Below are 20,253 nucleotides of genomic sequence, written 5' to 3'. Positions count from 1 at the left end.
TCTGAGGCTGGAAACATCGCTGCTTCATTTACACCAAGTGGATGATTTCATCACGGTTACCTGGGAAACACACAGCACCAGGAAGCGCTACATAAGAAAGGGAAGTTGGCAGACAATGTTCAGCTTGGGACAACTAAGGTAGCTCCCAGCTAGCTGAGCTGTGAAAAAGAAAATCAGGCTTGTGAATATAATAACATTGATATAAATATGTGAATCATTTTTAATAGATATAGGTTTAGCACCACAAGTACTGGTTTCACTGGCAGATTATTTTACAAGTAACATGGGAAAAATGTTTTGTTATAAGTGAAATACTCTACCAATGGAATAAATACTTTTTCATCAATATTAAGAAGTTATTGACTTAAAACAAGTTGCTATATCTAGCGAAAACTATACTTGTAAGTTAGTTTTGTCTTATTTCGAGTGTACTAAGATATTTGCACTAGAAACTTGTCCAAAAAACGTGGTAAGATAATGTGTTTTTTGCAATGTAGCTTTTTTAATCACCTCAAAAATGCAAAATGTAAAATCTTGGGATTTTTCAACTGGTCTTAAAATTTTGATCAGGAGTGTAAGCATGCTGTCACAAAGCAAAAATAGTTCAGATAGTATTTGAGTTAACTTATAGTAATTGAACATTCATTCATAGCAAGGAAGGAGTTTTTTTCCTACCTCGCTGAAGAGTTCAGCATCTTAAAATGTGCCAAGATTATTGCTGTAAAAATGGGCATAAAAATCTCATCAGTACGTGACCTTATTGCCAATAAACTAGTGATTAAAAATAATGAGTACAGTACTGATCAAAGTGACAATGTCACAATTAGTTGCAATTTCTACCTGCTGGAAATGGAACAAGATTGAGTACAGTACAGACCAAAAGTTTGGACTCACCTTTTAATTCAATGAGTTTCCTTTATTTTCATGACTATTGACATTGTAGATTCACACTGAAGGCATCAAAACTATGAATAACACATGTGGAAATACACACTAAACAAAAAAGTGTAAAACAACTGAAAATACCCCTTATATTCTAGTTTCTTCAAAGTAGCAACCTTTTGCTGTGATTACTGTGATTGCTGATGTGCTGTGATTGCTTTGCACACACTCTGCATTTTCTTGATGAGCTTCAAGAGGTAGTCACCTGAAATGGTTTTCACTTCATAGGTGTCCTGTCAGGTTAATAAGTGGGATTTCTTGCCTTATAAATAGTCATGAAAATAAAGAAAACCTATTGAATTAGAAGGTGTGTCCAAACTTTTGGTCTGTACTGTATATCAGCCTCAAGGTTCCTCTGTACTGTCTGAATCAGAGGAAATTTATTATCACAGGCGTAAATATATCCTACCGTCACATACCACAAAGGGTTACTGTAGATACAAACAAACAGAGCTGCTGCTGATGGTACACATTATCGTGCTACTTGGACAAATGCTGCCAAATCTCACCGGAAACTTAAAAGAGCAACAGGCAAACCTTATTGATTCGCAGCACAGCAGAGCTGCTCCAGAAAGCACAGCTGTGCTGCCGGGTCCATGAGATTGTTTACAGTGAGGTGCCACCTTGTTGAGTAGGTGGATACATTCAATCTGTTGCTTTCAGCTCTCTAATTAAACGCTCAGTGCAGCAGCCCTTTGTTCCATTATCTAAAATAAACGCAGTTCTCCACAAATGCAGAAAACATCCGTTGTTTGGTTTAAATTCATCCCAGCAGGTTCTATTAAATGCGGGAACAAATGATTTATTATGAATCTGTGAGGCTGACATCAGTTAGATAAAACCAGACGGAATTACCTTGGGTGCAGTTTAACAGACCATTTAAAGCTATGTCGTAACGCCAGCTACGCAGAGAGGTGACGAAAGTGTGAAGACTACAAGCCAAGATGAAGAAGCTGTTAAAGACGTTGTAATAATGACAGTAGGTTGTGTGGTTTTATATGGACGTAGTGTAAACCAGTCTCTTAAGTTCATCTTCTTATGGATAATTTATCAGCTTCCTGCAAACTAAGAGGGCAGGGAAAGTGAAATTCACAAGAGGAGGTGAGAACAATAAAAAAATAACCTTACATTTTTAATATTGTAACTTTTTTGTGTATTTGCACGCAAACTTGAGTTGGAAAAATTATTTTCATGTTTACTTATTTAATGTTTTTTTTTCCAAGTACATGGACCTGTTTTTACTGTCTCAAACAAAACATTAATATTTTAAATGTGTGATGTACAGAAGCTGTTCTCTACTTTTTTTTTTTTTTTTTTGCTGCAGCCACAAAATGCGAAGGGCCCCTGAAGTTTCAGTGCAAGAACGGAGAGTGTATCGACAGCTCCAAGGTGTGTGACTCTGTCAAGGACTGCAAGGACCGCTCGGATGAGCCTAAAAAAGAGTGTGGTAAGATGTTGTTGTTGTTGATGTTAAAGATTGCTTGTGTGAACTGTTATTATTTCTGTCTTTGGTCAAATAAAATAAAATAAAATAAAATGCTTCTTCCAAATGATACTGATTCACAAGAGAGTACCCACTGGGTCTAGAATGAGTGTTTCTTCATACAAAGGAGTCAAGACATTTCATTTGCACACATTGCACCAATTTAATAACCACATTGTGCTTATTAAATGGCTCCTGTTAACACACTAACCAGTCACTTTATTCATTTATTTTACCTTTTCAGTTGCTTACACAAATAGTGAATCATGGCAGCATCTCATTAAATTTGTGTGTCTAGATCAGGGATGGGCAACTCCAGGCCTCGAGGGCCGGTCTCCTGCAACTTTTAGATGTAGCTATATTTCCACACACCTGAATCAAATAATCAGGTCATTAGCAGGACTCTGGAGAACTCGACTGCACTTAGGAGGTGATTCAGCTGTTGGATGGAAGTGTGTTGGACCAGGGAGACATCTAAGAGTTGTAGGACACCGGCCCTTGAGGACCAGGATTGGCCACCCTTGGTCTAGAAGATGAAGAAGGTTTGAAGTTTAGAGCAGCGATCACAACAAGGACAAAGAGGGATTTCAGTGTCTTTGTATGTGGCATGGTTGATGGTATTTTACAGTATTGTAGAGACTTCTGATCTGGGATTTTTTATGCTCAACATTCTTGGGTTTACAGAGAGAAAGAGAGAAGGATATCCTACGAGAGCAGTGGTGTTAACACAGATTTCTTGTTGATGTCAGAAGTCTTAGGAAAATGACTTTTTAGTGTTGGTGGCTTTCTATGACCTCAAAGGACAACTCATTACAACCAGCATTTGCAGAATACCACCTACAGACAGCCACATTCTTGCTCAGGAAGAGTGCAGATGCAGATTAGCGATTCACTTCTTTGCACAGATGACTTGAACCTTGAAGGAGATGAGCTACAGCAGCAGAACACCACATTGAGAGCCGTGCCAGTCATATAATGACTGGAAACTGAGTCTACACTTCACACAAGGCCACCAAGATTAGAATGTAAGAGATGTGGAAAATGTGGGGGCTCGTCTGGGATCAGAACTAAATATAAATAGATGGAAAAATTGATTCATCCTACTTTATATCAGTGCTTCAGTCTGGTGTTGGTGTTCTTTTTACCAATTAAGCACACTTGAAACGCTTCAGTCTACTTAATTACGCTGCTGATAATTTCCAGCCATTTTTGACCACATTACTACCGTATCACGAAGCTCAAATGCTTCTTGGGTCCGAATTTGTTTTTTTTTTTGAGCATACAGTGAGTTTACTGTACTCCACAGTCACTGGATTTCAATTCAACAGATGGAAAAATGGATGGAAAAAGAGATTTCCCTCTCTGCTGCACCTGCTTGATAATATGGCTTCAATATGGACTAAAATATATGAGCATTATTTTAGACACCTGGTTGAATCTATACAAAGGTGAATTAAAGTAGTTGAGAAGGCAAAGTTCCCATCATGCAGTGACCAATACAATATGATTAATTTGAGAAATTTGTCTAAAAATAATCAAAAATGCTAAAACAGACATGCTCAATTTGGTCAAAGTGATATTCATTAAATAAAACATGTTGGATTTTGGATATTCATGATTTCATTTCCAATGTAAGAAAGCAAGAAGCAGACCTCCAGCTTCTTGCGAGGACATTTCCTCTGAGGAATCTAAAAATCTATGTGGGGAAAAGTGACAGGTACCAGAGCAGACTGACCTCTGCCAGGATATGAAATTATAGAACCGAGACTGGCGCTGCAGAGCGTAATTCCCTTCACCCTCTCCATCTCCTCTCCCTCCGTCCCCTCACATTCTCAGCTCATTAAAAGCACGTCCACACACATGCAGACACACACACCTTGCTCATCTCTGCGCTCGCTCAGCCATTTGCGTCCGAGACGTTCCACATCTAAATCACACGTGGAAAACAAGACACTTTTGATTCGAACTGCGACGCAACCCTCTTCCTTTCAGACGCTGAAAACAATGCATTTCCTAAAGTGCTCAGGCAAACGTTTTACCATCTCACCAAAAATAATGACATATCACCACTGTTATGTTGCTCATTATTTAACACTATTAATTTCCTTTACTTTGGTGGAATTCATGTTAACAGATTCACTGTGCAGGAGAGACTCGGGCAAAAGGGGGCAAAAAAGAGATGTGATGTTTTCTCAGTGATGGGGGAAAAAGGGATCTGGCCTGTAAATCTTGTTTGTGGAAAGAGCAGTTTCTGTTTTCACACATGGATTCTCTCAGGCGTCAGTTCAGGGAGGCTTCTTGCCCCTCCTGAACTCACAGGATTGAGTGAGAGCTCACAGGCAGCTACGTCTTGCTCTTTTTTTCTTTTATGTTGGGTCCATTTTCAGCTGACAGTAGGAGGATTGTGTTGCCGCCACTCATTCAGTCGATTTACAGAAGAGAATTTAACAGCGGGTCGGTCTGTTGGCGGCGACACAAAGCGAACGGCGAAGATTACATGACCGAATCTTTTACTTTCAATTGATAGAAAAGTTCAACTTGCAATTGGATCAACCTGAAGCTCGTTCTCCCCGATCTTCATTATCGAGGCGTTACCTGTGGTTCCTGGTTGTCTCTCTATGTGGCTTTTAGCAAATTCAGCTGGTCCGCTGGCTCCACATCAAATCTGCAAAGCATCTCACCCACTTTCGGCACGTTGTTTTGATTTTTCCGCCCTGCAGCTTCTCTGTTTTGCCTCGCTCTAAACCAATCTCAAAAAGATCAATAGTCCCCCACTCGCTGTCTGTTCAGAACCAGAGTCTGCAATTACATGGTAGCCCTCATAGCTCAGGAGGCGATGTGACTCTTAACTGGTTATAGAGAATGGAGACTAAGGACCCCAAGCAAAGCCAACACTGACTGCATAATTATCAGAAAATCCACATCTCGTAAATTCCTGGTGTACCTCATTAACTCCTGTGACAATAGGAAATCAGGGCATTATTCCTTATTTTCTGCTGTTCCCAAGGGGCATAAAAAATACCTCTAGCATGGAAAAAATGTCTTCCTTTAATTTTCTACTCTGTCTTTGTCCTGTTCGGGGTAACAGCAAGGTTGATGCCTGTCCTAGGTGTTATCATGTGAGAGAGGAGAGGGTAGACCCAGGAGAGGTCGGTCTCTCAGGATCATCAAAGAGAGAAAGTCGAAAAATAAGCCACGGTGGCAAATGACACTCCAGAAATATTCCCTCTTTACTTCCTCTTAAATAATCCACAGTGTCTGGATGGTGGCTGAGGCTTTAAGGCCGAGGTGGGCAATCCTGGTCCTCGAGGGCCGGTGTCCTGCATCTCTTGGATGTCTCCCTGATCCAACACCCTTGAATCAAATAGCTGAATCACCTTCTAAGTGCAGTCAAGTTCTCCAGAGTCCTGCTAATAACCTCGTTATTTCACTCAAGTGTGTTGAAGTAGAGACGCATCTAAAAGTTGCAGGCGCGTCCATGGCTGAAATCCAGTAATCCGTCTCATCTCAACACTCATTCTATGTGTTTTAGTTCCTATCTGACATGAGACCATCTATGTTTCCCACCATGGCACGTCTACCTTTTTAGCTGGTACTATTGCTAAAATGCAATACCAGTGTGGCCGGTATTGTGTTTCCATAAATGGAAAATAAAAACAGGGTGTCTAAAGTATGATCCGGGAAACATAAGCAGTCGTCTGAATAACCAATCAAGTTTATCTAATGGCATATTTCAGCAACAAATAAGTTCAAAGTGCTTTACATCATAAAAACACAAAAATAAAAAGTCTTAAAAACACAATACAGTCACAAATTGAGAAACCAGTTACAGACACATTACAGTTCGCCCAGTGACATCATCAAAATCATTGATGCATATCAAATAAGTTGGCAGTTTTCTGGAAGTTTGTTCCAGATTTGTGGTGCATAGAAGCTGAATGCTGCTTCTCTGTGTTTGGAGACCTGAGTTATCAAATTAGAATCATGATTTAAATGACCATGTAGGTTTTTATCAAATAAATTAGTGAGAATGTTTCCACATTCTCACTAATTTTAATCAAAGACCTTTTCATTTAATTAGCACAGAGCAAAGTATCTTGGTAACCATCAAATTAATTTACCTGCATGAAGATATTAACAGCACAGACTTGAATTCCAACATTTCCTGTGTTGATGAACATCAAATATTATCTGGAAAATCTTCATAGAATTTCTGAAAAAAGTTTTGCACCCTTAAATAAGCATGTTACCACAGTCTTTTGATATATGTGAAGCTGTGAAAAACTAAATGTATTTTTAGAAAATAGTAGTTACAGTGTGTGTGAAGTCGTCTTGCAAATGAATCAGAATTAGAATTTATTTTATTGTGCATGAAGAAAGCACATTTTAAAAATAGCAACTCTCGAAGAGAAGTCAAATAATAATAAATTAATAATACATAAGTATATCTCAATAAATATAAAAATATAGTAGAAACACAGAACAATTGGGACGTTAAGGAAAAATAAATAAATGACATGGTTCTAGTGTTTTTTTCTGTAAACCTTATGAATGTGAATTGTAGATAACCAATTTACTGGATATATTTCAAGAGTGTTTATTCTGTTTACTGTGTAATTCTTTTCTCTAATGCAGCTTCATATTGACACCATTCACTATTATTCTGGGGAGTAAGCTGATGCTGAGTTTCGGTTTGGCTAAGTCGTCGACTAACTCAGAAACGCACGCCGACACACAGGCACACACACACTCACTAAAGTTTAGCTTTCAAGAGCCGATAAGAAGCTCACTAGTTATTGACAAATGTGTAACTGTAGATTAGGTAGTCACACTTCTGATGGAGTTAAATACTCTATGATTGAGGAGGCAGCTTCTCTTGCTTCTTAGTCCACTTTTCTTTTATCAACCCTCTCCAGCTGTTCGTTGTGCAGTTGCGCTTTTGCTCTGTGAAAAACAATCCAGTGCGTCAACGTTTTTCACTTTGTTAGGGTCACTCATTTAAGGATTAAAAAAAGCCATCACAAGTGTGTTGAAGACGTGGATAAATCACGTGCATGCAAGAATATTTTATAAATGCAAGATGATGTGAAGCAACGTAATGCTTCACTCGCATTTTCATTTAGCATTTTCCTCATGAGCAGTTTTTGTTCCATCAACTGCTTTGCTGAATTCAGTTGCGTTTTTGTCAATAGAAGCAACAAATATTGTCTGAAAGCACTTTACAGAAAAAAACAAAATTCAATTCAATCATGTAGACTCAGTCATTACAAACGTGTGCAAAACTTTGTCGATATTCCACTAATGTTAAAAAAACACCACAATTTTGCAATTGCTGTGTTTCCATTAAATATGAAACACAATTAAAATCACATGTAAATAAGTTTGTTCACACGATAAATCATTAAAAAAACATGCTGCACCATGAACTTCCTACCACTTCCCGTTGTTCCACCAGTACTAACATTAGTTTTTTGTCATCACGGTGATGTGAATAAAGTGTTTTCATTGCATTTATGTTAAATACACAAATTTTGACAGTCAAAACAACGTTGGTTAACCCCAGATTCTACGAGTATAGACGCAGAGACGAGCCCCTAATCCGTAATCTGATAGGCACACTGGTGGGCCCGGTCAGAGAACCTGGTGATCAGCTGATTGTGCTTAGAAGGGGGCACAGGCCGCTGGACTAATCCTGGCGTCCTGGCCCCAAACACGTCAGCGAGGCCCGGATCCAGTGGGGGAACAGAGGGAAAACTTTGCTCCATGAACCCCTCCACCCTGGTGATAGGCGCATAAGTGGAGACTGGTGCCCTCAGCTTCATGGGCTCAGCCGTGGCCTCAGTTATGTAAGCCATTACGGCGGGAAACTGAGGCCTGATGGGGTCCAGATGGCGACTCGGGGAGAAGCCAAACCGTCCCGCCAGTTCATTCGAATGTGGCAGGGGAGGGTTAGGGTAAGCCCCTTAGCACTAGCCGCCTCCTTAATCAAGCTAGGTAGCTCAAGGAGGAGCGAGCCCAAAGCTGGGAGGGGGGTTGAGTCGGACATACGGAGCCCGGGGTTGACTGAGCATCCGCTCAGCCGCCTCTCTTACACCGTGGTGCTTCCCAGCTGGGAAGCAACATCTGAACCGTTGCTCCTCTTGCTGTCGTCCTCTCTGCTGGCGGAATCATCCGATTCCCGCTCTGCGTATCTAGCATCCCGGTCAGCATAGCTAGCATCTCCCTATGAGCAGTGACCGGACTCGGTGGGCCCTTCGCCCCGCCGAGCGCCAGCCTTGAATAAGGCTAGCCTCCGCCTCCTCTCCTTCAGAGCACAGGAGCGGCAAGAGGGCTGAGGCGTCAGGGCGAGGTCGGCATGCTGGGGGCCCAGGCATCCCTCGCAGATCCGGTGCCTGTCCAAGGACATGACGTACCCCGTCTGACAAGACGGGCACAAACAGACGGTACCGCTATAAAACGTCTTCGCTCTTAAGACAGTGCTATCTTACACTGAAGAAAAAGAGGGAGCCGTTTGTCCGGTCTGACTGTTATTTATACAGACCAGGGAGGGGCTACCCAGTAGGTGGGCGTGGACTAAACCCACTAGCGATAACCTTAAAGGGCGAAGCCTATACAAAATAGAAGACCTCATCTTAGCGCTAAAGCTTTTATTGAAAAAAATTTAGTTTTGTTGAAATTTCATGTTTCCATTCAGCAAATAGTTTTATCAAATGTTCATAATTTTAGTAAAGGGAAATGTAGCTAATGATATGCTTTGGTCCTAAATAAGACAAATCAAGCTCAGCTTATTTTCCAAATTGGCTAAATTGTTTCCATCCGGAGTGCATCAAGTTGTTAACTTGTAGTATTCACTCCTGGATGAGCATGTGGCGATGGTGGAGAGGAAAGACTACCGTTTAACTGGAAGAAACCTAGCTCTGCCTCCGAGATGCAGTTTCCAAGTTTCTGCCTCACAGAGCAGCTTTCCTCCATCTTTCAGCTCCTTCAGACTAGCCAGCACCAATTAGCAAACACCTGGTGGGACTGTGCATCTGCTGAGCTCATTATAGGAGCTACTTCTCAGAATGAAGCTGGTAAAAATGTTGTTAAAGGGTTATTAGAGGAGCCATGTTGTGATGACTTCCTGAAGGCTGAGTTTCAGTAAGAGCAGGACTTTCTTAAAGAGACAGAGACCCAATTTCAAGGCATTAAATTACTAAGGGAAATTTCTTTTAACTCATATTTGATATAAATAGCATTTTTATAACAACTGAAGGTAACATAGTTACTTGATTATGCTACAAAATATCAACATATGTGCCTATAACATACATAACACTGCCCCTTTACACTCTGTAGAAGAAAACACTTTGTTCAGCAAAACTCAACTAATTTCTTTGTCTAGGAGAGAAACAGAACAATGGGGTCAAGTGTTCTACCTTAAAAATAAAGCGGGCCATTGGTGATGTATCCCATATTTCATCTTTTGTAATTTTTAGGATTACTGTGTCGCAAATCAAACGGAGTACCTGTTTAATTTAGCTGCCCCCCTTTACTTCTGTGACAGATCCTCTTGGGGCTTGTTCGATTCTCAGTTCGCAGCATTAAAGCCCCTCCACACACACACACACACACATTTCATATCCCAACAGATGGGACTGGTTTTCAATTAACCAGCTCCCCTTGTGTGCGGTAGTGGTCTCTTTGAGGCCGTCTCTACTTTGGAGAGCGTCTGATAAGCATTACAAAAGGACAAGACGGTACAAAAGTCAAGATGAAAGACTTTTTTTTTTTCTCATATAAGCGGGTTGGAGTTATTTTTCAAAAAGTCGACCTGCAAGTTGATTACATCGTGCCTGCCTCTCCTGTAACTCTTCGCATCAGAACGCTGTCTTCTCCTTGTTTTGCCTCACAGGGTTGAACGAGTGTATGATCAATAACGGCGGCTGTTCACACGTCTGCATGGACAGACCAATCGGCTTCGAGTGCCAGTGTCCCACCGGCTACCAGCTGCTGGACAAGAAGACCTGTGGAGGTAAAACTGGAAGGATGTTAAACACCTTGAGCTCAACAGAGCCTGGCAAAAAAACCATAAAAAAAAGGGATGCACGATATTGCCGGCATGGTATTGGTATCAGCTGTTATTAGCTGTAAAAATTAACATTCCATCAAAATAATTCACCAATATAAAAGGTGCTGCTTTTATGCGACTGCAGCACAACATCAAATTTGCACTGTTTGAGTGCCATGAATAAATTTGACATTTAACATAATGCAAGTTTAGTGTTGCATCATTTCCGGCCTCCTTCTTTGCTTTTGCATTTGGTAGCAGTCTAAATTGTCAAAGATAATGCAGTATTTTAATTCCAGATTAGAGAAAGCCGCCTAGTTTCAGTAAGTACATAGGTGTAGGAAAAAAATATCGGTATTGATTATCGACCAAATGAGTTTTAGTAGATTGGCATATCGGATATTGACAAAAAATCTAATTTTGTACGTCCATTTAAAAAAAAAAACACCTAAACTTTATCATATTTTTATGGATTATTGTGATAGCTTGTTATTTATGTCTTTATTTTGTATTTAGATCGTGTATGAATTGCAATATCACATTTATGTACTGTATATGTTGGTATATACATTTTTGATTGCTTATGTTTATATTTGAATTTTCTAATATTTAACACTTTGGATGGAGTAGGTGGTCAACAAATAATCAATTTCCCCTTGGAGATCAGTAAAATATATTTGATTCTTCTGTTCTAGATGAACAGAAAGAGTGTAAGAATTATGGAAAAGTGGGAACAATTAGGCAAATGTTAAAAACAAAATGAAGTAAAAAAAATATAGACTTTTTTTTCACCTTCACACAAAATTCAAAAGAATTTAATCGTTAACTTCTCCCCAGAAACATCGACACCGTGGTGAAAGGTGGTGGTGGCAGCGGCGTGCAGTGGGGAAGGTTTTCTTCAGCAGGACCAGAGAAACTGCTCAGAGTTGATAGGAAGATGGATGATGATAAATGCAGGGGCAACCCTGGAAGACAACAAAAATCTGGAAAACAACACTAAATATGCAGCCAGACGTGGATTATTTTTGCCTTCAACTTTGCATTCATGATTTATATTCTGTTGGGCACTTCACAGGGCATAGACGTCCTTGAGTAGCCCACTTAAAAAATGGCAGTCAATGTTAATTCTGCACACAAAGTAGAATATTATGTCTTTACTTTGAAAAATCAGCTTTTATTTTGAGGGTAGCTTTTGTTTAATGTTATATGTAAAGCGTCCTTCTAGAGCCCTCCATCATTGCAGCATTGTAAGAAAGCTCGCCACCAATAAAGATTGCAATTGATTCTAAGAAGTAAAACTGGATGCAGAAATACAGATTTTTTTTTCTATCAACACAAGGACCTTTTTTTTTTTTTTTGCTTAAAATAAACAAGCAAACTGAGAAGGGATGTTCTCAGTTTGTGGAAAACCCAGACTGGTTCTCCAAAATTGGAAACAAAATTTATATAATTGTAAAAGTACATGAATGGTTGTACATTTATGAAAACCATTTTTAAATACAGTAAAATAATATGTGAAGTTTCAGCTATTTGCCTCGTTCATTTGCAATGTCTGCTGTTACTGAGAAGATAAAATACTATTTAAAATGTATTGTTTCATCGGGGCGTGCTGTGGTGGCGCAGGGGGTTAGCACGCCCCACGTTTGGAGGCCTTAGTCCTCGACGCGGACGTCACGGGTTCGACTCCCGGTCCCGACGACCTTTGCCAAATGTCTTCCCCCCTCTCCTCACCCTCCTTCCTGTCTGCCTACTGTCTAAAAAATACGAGCCACTAGCGCCGCAAAAACTCTTCGGAGAAAAAAATTGAAAAAAAAAAAAAAAATGTATTGTTTCATACTGAATTGAACAAATTGTGTTCGGCCAATGGTGTGGCTCCTAGGAACAGTCATAGTTGCCGTTGTGTCACTGGGGAAAGAAGAAAATAACTGTACACTCCTGGTTTATAACAATAAGCAACAGTGAAGTTTACAGATTTAGCGTGGGAAGAGGTGCGAATACTTTTCAAAAGGCATCATGAGAGCAGCCGACTGGCAGCTGACAAAGCCCGTTTAAATGTTTGCTGCTTTTCTAGCCGGACTGCTCTTCATTCCCAAAAGGAACCAGATGAACTTTCTATGCTCTCACATGTTCACACACACATAACACATTTTCCCACCCTTTCCCAACCCGTCACACCCAGCGCAACCCCAAAAAAAAGGTGTTTAAAAAGAAAGGTCAGACGTGTCGTTCTTTCTTTCCTCATATGATCTGTGCAAGCATCAGTTCTTAACAATTATCATACGACAAGAATGGTCGTCATTTTCTGTTCAGCTCTGCCACTGATAACATCTGTTTCTTGCCTTCTTCACAGACATCAATGAGTGTGAGAACCCTGACGCTTGCAGCCAGATATGCATCAACTACAAGGGAGATTTTAAGTGCGAGTGCTATGAAGGATATGAGATGGACCTGGTCACTAAGACTTGCAAGGCTGAAGGTGAGTCACAATAATTTACAGAAATGAAAGTTTAAAAAAAATAATTTAGGGTGCGTACACACCGGCCCAGTCTAGTCTGCTTCAATCCAAATAGTGTTTGTTCGTCTTGTCACACAACCTATGGTTCGTTTCGGGAGATTGTGAACCCAAAAAAGCAAACTCTGGTCCGCCTAAAAACCTTGGCCTCTGTTTGGTGAAGTGAACTCTGGTGTGGTTTGAATGCAAATGCAGATGCAAATGCAGATACAAGTGCTCCAAGCAAACTGCTTTTGGAGCAGTTTGCTTCCTGCTCCAAAAGCAGGAAGCAAACTGCAGGGCATTCTGGGTAAATACAACCAAAACAAACAAGCGTCTATTGCTACTCGGAGAAATGACTCATGTTCTTTTGCCAAAGACAAAACGTTGAAACCACACCAGTTGAAAACTGGTGTGGTTTCAACATCTGTTGAAAATGTAACAAATGTTTTAGTCTTGCAATCAAACAGTCTACTGGGCAATCAAGTGAAAACACCCCAGTAACAAGTGTTTATGATGGGACAAATAAAATTCATATTTGAGTTTTTAATATTACAGGTAATAACTTCTACAGATGCAATTTAGCTAATTTTATGTATGTATTTCCTTTGATAAGCAGGGAAGTCTGCTGTTTTACTGATAACGAAACAATTTCTGAGCAGTTGCTCATTATTGGACCCAATCACTCGTTTGTACCGCAGCGTCAAACCCTCTGCTTTATATAATCAAAAGCATCTTTCTGCAATTACAGTCTTATCACCATTTTGCAGCTGTTTGTGTACCTAAAAACATAAAAATGGTAAGCACAACTAGAGCAGCCAGCCTTGTCTTTTTGTTTTTTCACTGGCCAACTCCATCCACTGGCTCTCATCACTTTAGAGTTTCCTGAGTGACACCCTGATGTGTTTAGCCATGCTGAACATTTATAAATAGGCATATCAACTCTTCAGGGGTACCTGGCAGATCTAGGTGGAGGGAAATTACATCAATTTAGTCAATTTAGTTTGAGGATGCTGATAAATGTTAGGTGACAAGTGGGGAACGGAGTGAACTTTCTCAAAGTACCTTGATGCTCATCGGCTAGAGGCTGAGAAAAACGCCGTTGTGTCCTAAGTTCACGCCTCATTTAATGAACAGAAAACAGTGAACTGGATTAATCATGTTCATTTGTAAGTACTTTTATTTTGTTTAATAAAAATGCAGCTATTTTAAAGCCTCCCTTTAAATTGTTTAATTTCAACACTCCATATATTAATATTGCTGTGCGCCATGTAAGAAAAAGATGATATCCCATGACTCTTTTCACCCTGTGTCACACATTTTGATCTATACTGTATTTTATATACGTCAACTATAGTGTATAATTTTGAAGTGTCAGAAAAACAACAACAAAAAAACTGAAATCTGAGAAGTGTGCTGTGAATTTCATATTTAACCACGATAAACATTCATGTCTGATAAACATGCAGGTATTATAGTCAAACTTCCCAGACTTGATTTCAGTAGAAGCTGTATTTAGGTCAGGGGTGTCCAAAGTGCAGCTCGGGGGCCAATTGTGCCCCCTGGACTGATTTTGTGCGGTCCACAACTCCAATTCAAGATAATGCAAACTGACCCCCCTAACACATGTGGTTGAGAATTTTTATTTTTATTTTTCACCAGGGCAAAATTATTATAGTCAAATAAAGAATTTACAATGGAAAATGTATTCAATGCCAAGGCTTTTTGGATTCTCTTGTGAGAATCACATTTATTCAGTAAGCTTTGAGACCCAGATCTGATTTAAATGGATTTATTACATGTGTCTATGACTTTTTCAGTAAAAGTGATCTAGATCTTCTCTTTATTGCTCAGAACTGACAAAAAATGTTATATTGTCTTAAATGGAGATCTTTAGAAATTTGCTGAGTCATCATCTCTTTCTTGAAAAAAAAAGCAGAACCCTTATTCAACGTTTTGGATCAACAATAATTAACATCTCCATTTCCAACAAAAATTTTTATACTTTATTCATTAAAGGTTTGCACTATTTTCTTGTTGAGTAGGTAAAAAAAAGGCTTTGTTTTGTTTCCTTTTTCATGTTCTTTTTTGGCCTCATTTTTCCGTCCGTGAGCCTATTTGAAAGTTTGTACACCCCTGATTTAGACCCAATTTATGAGTCAGTGTCATATTTGTTTCTAGTTGTGGGCGCTATTTATCTTTATATATGTTGTCTAGGTTTAAACCAACCAAAACTGGCTGGTAAAAGTGGTCTAAGCTAAGACTTAAACAATTCATAAGATCCACAAAGAAGCCTGTGAAGAAGGCAAAAGCGTCAGAAAGCGCAACCTGGAGCTCAAAGTCTGTCATGTTGCAGCTTTTAAGAGGACCCTGCTGCAGAGAATATTGTAGAACAGAATGTTTATTAATAATAGAACAAAAGGAAAAACTTGCAGGGGAATAGCAGGTCGTACAGGACGTGGAACGGGGCAGACAGCCAACAGGAAAACAGAAGAATCCAGCTATGAATAATGAGACGAGCAGCTTTCAATACTGGAGGAGGGAGAGGAAAGGAGAGAAGTGGCCGGCTGAAGGGAGGTGAATGATAACCAAATAGAAGCTGAACTTGGAATCAAAGAAAGTACAGCCAAATGGTGGAAAGTAACAATAATGACATAGGGAAATTAAATAAAAAATAAAGAATTTTTTTTAACAATTAAACAGAAATGAACTCGCATTATTTCTTTTCTTCCATCCCGATACTGTGGTAATAAATTCAATGTGTAGAAATTGCTATTTTCTTTTGTTTGTAGGTAGAAAATTGAGAGAACAGTAGTAAAAATGGTGAGAAATTGCTTTTTTTTTTTTTTTTTTTTTCCAGCTGTCGCGGTGGATAGTAAATACTAGATTAATAATCCAGAGGTCTTGAGATTGAGAGTCACCACTGTTACTATTGATGCAAGTCCAACTTGCCCACAAACTGTGTACATTTAGACTTCTGTCACTTGTAAAATACAAAATTTCCAACCAAGTCAGTTGGGACATTTATTAACCTTCTGAAATCTTCTTAGATTTATCTTCAATAAACAAAATGCTTGCTGGCTTTTGTGTGACTTGTTCTTAACTTAAACCCAGCTGTTCTGTGAGGGACAGCTGGGTTCAAAGTTAGGCTATAAAACAAGATCCAGAGGTGGAAACATCTAACCGGACACCATTCAGTCCATCATCAGACAATGGAAAGACGGTGGCAAAATTGCAAATCTACCCCTTGGTAGATGGGGTTAGGGGTAAAATTAAAATGCTAAATTTAAAATTAAAATTACCCCCATGGACATCCACCTAAACTGGACTCAATACATTTTTATGTGCTTGGGTAAAGTGCAGTCCTATAACTGACAATTTGTGACAAAACTTTAAAAAAAGGTGGGTGTAGAAAATATGGACTCAGAAGGACTGAATACAAACATGGTGCAGTTCTCAATTAGCAGTGATTCTGAAAACCTCGCATTATCCCTCAAATTTGAATCATTACACTGCTTTGTTTTAGTCCGTTGCCTAAAATCCCAATAAAAACTAATAATAATAGTAATGATGGTGGTTAGAGCACGACTGAAAAAAAGCATCTGTTGGGTATGAAAATGTTTGCAGGGCACAAACATGCGGTTATAACGGCCTTCTTTATTTCAGAGTGCGAGATGGAGTGTTAGACGGGGAATGGCAGAGAATGCAGCTGCTGTTGTTGTTGTTGAGGCGATAAAGAAACCCAAAAACTCCACCTCAGCACTGACAGCCCATGACTCCAGCATGGCAGCAATTTCCCCCTTAGAGACTTTCGAGATGACAGTATAATGACTGTTTTTTTTTTTTTTTGGAGCTCTTGGCCCAACACCATACTGTCAGTGTTCAGATTCGGGCCGGGTAGAGGAAGGAAAGGGCAGAAATGGAGAGAAAGTGTAGGATCACAACACTACACTCAGGTTGTGACACAAACTGTCAAATGATGGAGCAAAGGACTGTAAAGTATTAATGAGAAACTTTCACATCTGCCTCTGGAGATGAGAGGCTGCAGCTGGGATCGTATTATTATACTCTGTTAGAAGGACATAGATTCAGAGAACGCACCAAACAGATAAAACCCTGCACACACTATGTTAAAGTCCGCTGTCCTCTTGACTAAATGCACTTTGCATTTAATTATGGAAATCGGGCAGCTCTAACAATAGTTCAAACATGAAAGGAGTGTGCACAATAAACCATCAGTTAACAAAGCAAAGGAATTTTACTCTTCTGATTATTTCGTCCACATTTTTGTTGACATTTTCTGTAGCACAACTTTAAGGTCAGTAATTATAATCGGGTAAAATATATTGATGGATTGCCATAGGAACACAGTGTTTATCTATGATTTGATTTACGGCTGAAGCCTTGTATCAATCAGTCGAATCTGGGCTTAGTGTTTGGAGTTAATTAGCACATGTAGTCATACAAACACCCTCATATTATTGTTGTTTTTTAGTATATTGTAGAATTTTTTATTTACTTTTTTACTAATGGGGTCAACTGGTTGTGGGGACTGAAAATATAAATGACTAAATGGAATTAATTTGTGGCCAACTTCAGATTGTAGATTTTGTAAAACTCTGACCTGGCAATGGTCATTTTTATTTCAGAACAATAAATTACAACAAATTATTAAGATTTTTTTTAAAAAATACAGCTAAATACTTCGTTTTCAGATAGACATATCCATAAATTAAACCCAAATAAAAGGAGATGCAGCATATGTCATTTACTCTAGTACAAGACATATCATGTCTCGCTAACTTTCAAGTACATCACAAGATATTTAGTTCTGCAAGAACAGTGTAAAATGATTCATTGTTGAGTCAAGGGGAAAAAGTTAACTTGATGTGTTGAAATGCTCAAATTTTTATTATGTGTAGTGAATGATCACCTATAGTGCTAGTAAACCCTTAGCTTTGCTAAAATGTCCATAATATTGCAAACATTTCCCTATCCATCTTTCTTTTCTGTAACAGATAGAACTGGACTCTTCAAAGGATTAAAGCAGAACCACTTTGGTACATGTAGCTTTCAGGTTTTTGCAGAAGGGGACACTAGGGTAAGATGAGCATTTTGTCTTCAGGATCATTGCATCAAGGCAATCTTAGTTTGGTCGCTAACATATATTTACATTTATTTTAGGATGTTCCGAATCCCTTCAAACATTCAGAACGAGTGTAAACCAAACTGTTTCAGCATTTTGTGTAAGGGGTAAGATGAGCCCCTCCTTTATATGTACCCACAGCTAAAATGCTACACTTTTCAGTCAGATTTATAATCTCATGTCGTAGCTCATACACAGTACTATTGATATATAAAGCAAATTTTCTAATATTTACTTTGGTCTAAATTCACTTCCAAGAGTGAAAAATGTTTTTAAGAAATAAACTCTACCCATGAGGTTCTTGCTTTCGCAAACTTAATTTAATAATGCCTTCATTACATGAACAATGTTCCTAGAAACAAAGGGTGGCTCAGCTTACCCTATTCTCCCCTGTTATCTACACACCTGTTTAAACCTTGCAGTCTAAATGACTGCTGCCTCAACAGGTAAGAGGATTTCTATTATAAAAGTGTCTTCCACCTTCCAGGGGAATAATAGCGGATGTGGATAATAGCTAACTGAGCTGTCTTGTTTTTTACTCACTATCAGCTGAGAAAAGGCAAAACACTGGCTGGAGTTGCATCTTTTTTTCTTCTTTTTTGCAGTTCCCAAAGGTACTTCTCTTTTGTTGTCTTCTATCTTTGCAAGTTGCCTGTGTAAAAGTTGATAACCTTCTGTTTAAGTGATGCGATCAGATTCACATCAATATTTGCCAAAAGAGTATGTGACTTAATAATACACTCAGACCTGTTCATCGATTTTCCAACAGTTTTGTCATTTCAGTGAAGGATTATTGCCTCTTAATTGTCCGGGGAGGATTGTCAGCACTAAGTAACTATTCCTGTGTTATTTATCTTGGTATAAAACATGATATTTAGAATATTGACTTGTGCTGCGAAGGTGGAGCTCAATAGTTTCCTGCAGTTTTGATTGTAAGGCGAAACCCGAGTGCTTTAGGTAATAACTAATGTCTAAATCATCCTGACAAGGAACATCACGGTTCACAAGTCTTGCATGTATTGACTCGAGAGCAATTACATTTTGTTTTCAATCTCTTTGTTGGGTTGTGATCGTAAATTGATCCCTCTACAGAACGGTTAATTTGCTTTTATGCTCGGCACATACAGTACACTGGCTGGTTTGAATTATGTTATTGGCTCTGTGTTTAAAGAGTCTGTGGAGCGCCAAGATGAGATCTGATTCCTAATTAAGGGAACCATCCGGAGCCCTTCCTCAACTTTCTACTAAACCGTCAAAGCTTATTCAGCTCCGCTTTAGTGGGTAAAATCCCTTCTCTAATGTGTTCCCCGTATTAACCCTGTTTTACCTTAAATGTTTTGGTCTATGATATATTTGTCTGCACCTTTACTCTGAATCCATGTTTACTTTATGTTCCAAAAAATCCCTTTCCTTTTGTTTTCTCTGGTTGCAGGGAAAAGCCCATATTTGCTGTTCACTAACCGCCATGAGATTCGACGCATCGACTTGGTGAAGAGGGACTACAGCCAGGTTGTGTCTACACAGAAGAACGCCGTGGCTCTAGACTTGGACGTGGCCAACAACCGCGTCTTCTGGTGTGACCGATTCCACAGGAAAATCTACAGGTATGATAGCTTAATTATTTGAGAATATCACCAAATAAAGAAATTCAGGTTTTATGCATAAACAGTTTCTCTCAAATCTTTGCTTTGCATGTCTTAAAACAATTCAAATGTGTAGTTTGCATTTGGTAGCTTCTGCTATTAGCAATTTCGATCTTAATCAGTAGCATTTGTTGGAACATCAAGATTTAAAGGTTTCAATGAATAACAATGAAGGACAATATACAGGAGTATATTCCATGTAATTCACTCTTTAGCATAACTTTACTGTTATGCTAAAGTTGGAGTTGTGCACAGACATCTTCACTGGATTCGGTGTCTCAAGGTTGTTGCAGCTCCTTTTAACTAGCCGCTAATTTTCCTTTGATTTTCCTAAATAATTGCTTCTTTTGTTTCCAGAATAAACATAACATTTGTCTGCCAGTGACATAAGAACAAGTACAAAGGAAACAGTGTTTAAGTAGAGAAAAGAAAATGTCCTGGTGGATTTCAATCAGGACATTTTAGGGCAGTTAGCTTTTTACAGAGAAAAAACTAGCT

At 39.1% G+C, this 20,253-nt stretch overlaps 1 protein-coding gene across 3 annotated transcripts in view; it reads left to right on the top strand.

The window, feature by feature from the left end:
* Nucleotides 1-20,253, top strand: part of LOC116722060 (low-density lipoprotein receptor-related protein 8-like) — a 97,696-nt gene that overhangs the window by 59,909 nt on the left and 17,534 nt on the right. For all 3 annotated transcript variants that reach the window (XM_032566169.1, XM_032566170.1, XM_032566168.1), the window contains exons 7-10: nt 2,267-2,389; nt 10,320-10,439; nt 12,826-12,951; nt 19,545-19,716. In XM_032566169.1, the coding sequence (XP_032422060.1) occupies nt 2,267-2,389; nt 10,320-10,439; nt 12,826-12,951; nt 19,545-19,716 (541 nt within the window). The remainder of the gene's footprint in view (nt 1-2,266; nt 2,390-10,319; nt 10,440-12,825; nt 12,952-19,544; nt 19,717-20,253) is intronic.

Source organism: Xiphophorus hellerii, chromosome 6 (assembly GCF_003331165.1).
Source record: "Xiphophorus hellerii strain 12219 chromosome 6, Xiphophorus_hellerii-4.1, whole genome shotgun sequence".
NCBI classification, from domain to species: domain Eukaryota; kingdom Metazoa; phylum Chordata; class Actinopteri; order Cyprinodontiformes; family Poeciliidae; genus Xiphophorus; species Xiphophorus hellerii.
Note: the sequence above shows the minus strand (reverse complement) of the source record. Positions and strands in the feature narration are given on the sequence as shown.